Below are 5,738 nucleotides of genomic sequence, written 5' to 3'. Positions count from 1 at the left end.
ACGCCCTCCCTACCTTACAGTTCATGATCCCCTCCTGCTTGAAGCGTGTGTGGAACATATCCATGGAGTACACTTCGCTCCAGAGGTAGCCGTAGTACTGGGCATCGTAGCCTCCGGCCAAGTGGCCAAACGTGGCGGGCATGTTTGTACCTTTGCGGCAAAGGAAGGGAAGGGGCGTTAACGGGAAGGGCTGCTGGAACCGCTCACAGCACGGAAAAACCCCTCCGTGCTGTAAACGTGTCAGAGCAGGCACTGGGTCAGCTTGTTCACGATCCCAGGGGAAAGAGGGAAGAACTTTCCAGTTATTTTTGTATGGTTTCAGCCCTGCTTTTCCTGAAGCCAACAGAAACTGTCCCCATTGAGCCAGCCCGAAGCCCCAGCCTTGAAAAGAACCTGCTGAGCCAAGCTTGCAGGCCAGGCCTAGAGAGAGACAGCAAGAGCGGGACCCCCAAGCCTCTGGGTACCTGGGGTGGCAGGGACGCCCAGCACCTCTTCACACAGCCGGGCAAACACCTCCACGGGGTCGGCCTTCGTCTGGGTGTGCAGTGCCTGGTCCACCTTGGCCAGGACGATCTGACGCAAGTTGAAGAGCCCTGTTCCCAGAAAGAGGGGGCAAACTGAGCTCCCGCCTGCAGGCAGGAGCGTCTCCGAGGCCGGGTCGCTGCAGGGCAGGCCGGGGGGGCTCCCATCCTTCTCCCCACACCCAGCTTCTGACCCGTTTCCCCAGCCCAGCCCAGTTCAGCAGCGCCCACTCAGGCCTAAGCCGCGTCCCCCGCCTTGCAGATAATCCCTGCCTCCCCCCGCACGCCTTCTCACTGTGCCACCACCCAGCCTGCTGCACCTCCTGCCACGCCACCCTCGCTCTTCCCAGATTAAGAGCGGGCAGATGTGGTTCCTTCCCCCCAGTCCTCTCAGTCCCCACAGAGAGCAAGACAAAGCCTTTCCTCTAACCCAGCCAGGTCACTGAGGGTCCCCTTCCCCTCCCCACACACAGGGGACACCATGGCAAGGCTCTGCCCTCGCTGGGGACAGCACACAGCCCTCACTCCCCTCCTGCCCCTCTTTGCCGGCTCCCATTTCCCTCCGCAGGGACCCACCCGTGTTTGCCTGCCGGGATTTAATGAGCTTCTCCAGCAGCTCATCAGGGATGGGGCTTCCAGTTTTGTAGTGCCTGGACATGCGCAGCAGCGGCTCCTTCTCCCACACCCAGTTCTCCAGCATCTGCGACGGCGCCTCGACAAAGTCTCGCTCCACGTGCGTCCCACTGAACATGGCAAACTCCGCCTGGGAGACACGGCAAGCTCAGAGCGGGGCGTCATTTAAGCCCACAAGGGAGCACAACAGGGGAAAGGTAACAAACCAACCCTCTGCCAGCCCAGCCAGGCCTCACCTGAGAGCACAGCTGGTGCATGACATGCCCAAATTCGTGGAAGTAGGTCTCCACCTCATCGTGCTGCAGCAGGGAAGGCGCATCCGGCGTGGGCTTGGTGAAGTTGGCCACCATGGCAGCCACCGAGATCTGCCGGCTGGAATCTGGCAAGAGTCAGCCCGGCTGCAGGCCGAAGCAGGCTGCGTGCCCGTACTTCCCTTCCCTGGGCCAGGAAGAGGAGACTGTTACACGGATCCTCCCCCACGGCCAGCCACGAGCCACCGCACAGGGCAGCGTGGTCCTGCTCAGAGCAGAAGCTCCTAGTGACGCTGCGATTCACACCGACCCCGTGCTCCTGGGACAGCCCTGCCCGATTACACGCTGCTCCCTCCGCAGAGCCAGGCGACTGGGAGCGGGACGGCCTCTCCTCTTCCCCAGGCGCACGGCAGGCTCTGCTCCCCCCTGCCCTAGCCCTCTTCCCTCGCTTCGTCTTGCCCAAGGCCTCACCGCGGGTACAGGTCCAGGTAGAATTTGCCGATGGTCTCCCCGGAGGAGGTGTCCTTCACTGTGTAGAGCTGGACGTCCTCGTGCCAGACCTGAGCCTTCTCTTCCAGATGGAAGGTGAGCCCCAGCAGCTCCTGGTAAATGGCCAGCAGGCCCATGGTGACCACCTGCATGGGGAAGTACTCCTTCAGCAGATTCTGGTCCACGCTGTACTTGGTCTCCTCCACCTGGTTCATGTAATAGCGCATGTCCCAGGCATTGATGCGGTTGTCAAACTCCAGGCCACGCTTCTCGCATTCTTTCTTTTTCAGGTCCAGGATCACAGCCCGTTCCTTCTCCCCAAGGGCTTTCAGCTTCTGGGCCAGCTCATCTAGGAAAACCAAGGCAGGCAGGGTTAGTGCCCGGGGCTGAGAGCAGCACACCCGGCCCAGCGCACGCCCCTGCTCTTCCCCTCCACCGCCAAGTGCCGTACCCAGGAACGTAGCCACGGTCTTGCTGCTTTTAGCCATGTTCATCTCCAGCACAAAGTCCGCGTGCGTGTTGAAGCCCAGGAGACTGGCTTTCTGAGCACGCAAGTCCACCAGCTCCTTGAGGATCAAGCAATTTTCCTGCAAGGTAGAGTCAGACAAAGAGTGAAGTGGGGTACGCAGGCGAGAAAGGAAGCACGAGCCCCAGCGTGGAAAGAAGCACACATCTCAGACGAGACCCCTCCAGTGCCTGGACCCGACCTGGCCTCCCGTCCGGCCCTGCTGGCAAGCAGCAAGGCCCACTTACCTCTTTGCACCTGGAGTTGAACATTTCCTCCACCTTCCTCCTCGTCTCGGGCACGTAGCACTTCTTCAGGAGAGGGAAATAGTGCGGGTATTTCAAGGTGACTTTCAGCTTGCCATCCTCTGTCTTCTCCAGGGAGTTCAGGAAGTCCTCAGGGAGCCCCCCTGAGAAAAGAGCAGACAGGACTGATGGAGAGCCCAGGCCTCTCCAGAAATACCAGCTCTGGGACTGAGCACAGGCACAGGCTCTTGCTCCTTGGCCAGAGGAATCCAGGCACTCAGGGCCACAGCAGCAGAGAAGTAAGCCCGAGCGCGCCGTACCTAGTTCCTCCTTTGAGAAGGGCAAGTAGGTGGTGTCTTCGTTGAGGTTCTTGTTGAAGTCTATGCAAAGGACGCTCAGCTTTTTCTTAATAGCTTTGATTTTCTTTAAAATATAGATGAACAGAGAAAAGTCAGTCCAAAGGGGGAAGTGAAACAGCAGCGTTCACCGTCTCCAGCCAGCAGCCCGCCTGCTGAGTCGCCCAGTGGTCTGCACTTGGCTTTTATTCAAATGCAACGCTGCAGAATTAACTGCATGCAGGCGCTGAGCTCTCAGCCTAGAACAGGCTCCCTTTGATCACACCTGGTAGGAAAGCAGCCGCCTCAGCAAGGTCCCAACTGCCTCCTGCCAGCTCAGGAGCTGCAGGTGTTTAAGCAACAACCTCCCCTCCCCTTATTTCATTTCACCTTCTTTTTTATTTTTAACCCAGCTTCGAGCTCCGTGGACTGGCACAAGACAAGAGAGGGAGACCCTGAGCAGCTCAGCAGCCCCCGGCCCGCTCGCCTCGACCCCAGCCCCAGTGGGGCACCCTCCCTGACTGCCCCTTTGCTTCTGGGGGCCGGGTCCCGCTTCCACTCCTGACCTGCACGGCACCATCTGCAATCTCAGCTTCCTGGGAGCCCCCCGACCCCCTGCCATCAACCCCACTTTGTAAACGTCATCCCCGTCCAATGGAAAGGAAAAAGAGGGGCACAGAGACGTCACCCAACGTGCCCAAGGTCACATGAATCAGGGGCAAAATTCAGGAGTCTGAGCTTCAGTCCTCTGCTGTAATGCTACACTGTCCCGTTAGCCCTGCAAAGCCTCCTCGACCTGTGCTTACTTAAGCTCTGTGATCTCACCTCCTGCGTTTCCTCAGGGAGATGGAGACCGTTTCTTTTACCCAATTTGATCAGCCTCTCTAGATACCTCTTTGCTTCAGGCTTCAGTGAAGCGCTCTCTGCCTTCTCCTGTAAAACAAAACCCGTGAGCGCAGGGAACCGCAGGACCAGGTCTTGCAGAAAGTTGGTTCCCGGTGGGAGTTGTGGGTTATTGTAACACCAGTGACCCAGAAGCAGATGGAAACACCCCACAGGAAGGCTTTGGTTTGGTGCATTAGCTCCTATGGGATTGCTTTAAACATCTCGCCTTTATGCCGCGTTACAGCACTTTTCAGGGCATTGCCCAGTCCCTTCCCCGCGTGAGGCAGGCTGGGTTTACTACAGCCGTTTTACCAACGGGCTGATCGAGGCCCCGAGGGGGGGGGCAGAGCCCTCAGACCCCAACTCCTCAGTTCTCACTGACAGCTGGAGCATTCTGCCACGACTTCAGCTCCAGCCCTGACTCGGTACCATCCACTTCCAAGTTCTGGGACAAGGGAAGAGGGTTTGTTGTAATTCCAGGAGGTTTCAGTGCCCTGCTCAGGTCATCACTGACAGAGCGTCCTCCCAAGCACACACCTGGAGCCAGACAATCCTCTGGTACACGTCCTGCCTCATGCTCATCTCCACGTCGAACTCCGAGAGCTTCTTGTCAGCCTCGGTGCTCGCCGCACGGATGTCTTTGCAAGGAGAGACGTGCTGGGGGAAGTCCAGCATGTTCCGACGGACTGGAAAGACAGAAGAGGGATTACGGCGAAGGCAACGGCTTCGTGTCCCAGAACTGCTCGTGAGTGGGAGCGTACACAGAGAGCCTGTGTTAATTGGGAGCCAGTTCGACGGCCCTGGAGCCTGACCTGCCCGCCCACGCAAAGGAAGAGCAAGGCAAGCTGCTGCCGTCAGACAAACCCAGAGCTGTCCTCTCCGAGCAGCGCTCAGTCACCCGCAGCACCCGTTCACCCCTGCCTCGCTGCCGAGCACATCTGTCCGCGGATTTCCCACTGCCATCCATCCTCCTCACAAAACTCACACGAATTTCCAGCCTGTGAGATCCCAACGCCTTTGCCCCAGCCATGGGGTACTGTTGCCTTTGCCCCAGCCGACTGTTGCTGGTACCAACAGTTTCAAGAATCACAGGACTTCTATGCTGGCAGACACACGGGCAGCATCGTTGCGCGACTCCTTTCCTTAGAGGACCAGGCTAAAAGTGACACACCTTTACTGCAGGTGCTCCTCAAAAGCCACCGTGTCCCAGGTGAGCTCCGTCCTGACGTATTTCCATTTTTAGAAGTGAAAACAGGGAAAACCTCAAATAATACAACTCCGGTGGGAAGGCGCTGCCCTCCAGGCGTGAGAACTCTCCAGCCAGCAGAAGGCGAGCAGGCAGCTACTCTCTGTTTCCCCGGGAAAGCGCTGACAGTTCTGCTGAAGTTAACATCCCCCCTGCTTAGTAAGGGCTTTTCCTCTTAATTTAGGAAAAAGAAATCAGAGAGAGGAAAGAAGAGGCTTGCAGGCTGGCTTCTGCTTCGTACAGACGCGACACCTCGCAACACGGGCGGTCAGGACAGCTAGCGGATGCCGGGAGGCAGGAGGGGGGCTGCGTGACGTTGGCGCTCTACTGCTGTAAATAATTAGCCAGAGATATATCGAAGCCCGCATCGTCTGCCAGGACGATGCCATCACGTCATGTTACTTTACACATAATCCCTAAAACGACAGCAGTGTTTAAACAAGCCACACGGAGAGACATTTATCTGCTGCCTTAGGGAAGAAGTTAGAAACGAGCTGAAGACTTCTTAGATCATCCGAACCGCTCCTGCCAACGCGCAGTGTGTCCCCACTAATGCACCTTGACACATAAAAGCAGGAGACAACCTCGAAAACCTGGCTACTCCTCCCGCAGACCATCCCGCTGCCAA

At 57.9% G+C, this 5,738-nt stretch overlaps 1 protein-coding gene across 1 annotated transcript in view; it reads right to left on the bottom strand.

The window, feature by feature from the left end:
- Positions 1-5,738, bottom strand: part of THOP1 (thimet oligopeptidase 1) — a 9,711-nt gene that overhangs the window by 1,291 nt on the left and 2,682 nt on the right. Inside the window, 10 exon segments of the mRNA XM_009334746.1 lie at positions 14-150; positions 465-593; positions 1,098-1,284; positions 1,391-1,592; positions 1,877-2,243; positions 2,346-2,481; positions 2,648-2,808; positions 2,965-3,067; positions 3,805-3,912; positions 4,402-4,550. Coding sequence (XP_009333021.1) covers positions 14-150; positions 465-593; positions 1,098-1,284; positions 1,391-1,592; positions 1,877-2,243; positions 2,346-2,481; positions 2,648-2,808; positions 2,965-3,067; positions 3,805-3,912; positions 4,402-4,550 — 1,679 coding nt within the window.

Source organism: Pygoscelis adeliae, unplaced genomic scaffold (assembly GCF_000699105.1).
Source record: "Pygoscelis adeliae isolate BGI_AS28 unplaced genomic scaffold, ASM69910v1 Scaffold850, whole genome shotgun sequence".
Classification (NCBI taxonomy): Eukaryota; Metazoa; Chordata; class Aves; order Sphenisciformes; family Spheniscidae; genus Pygoscelis; species Pygoscelis adeliae.
This window is presented reverse-complemented; position numbering and strand designations above follow the sequence as displayed.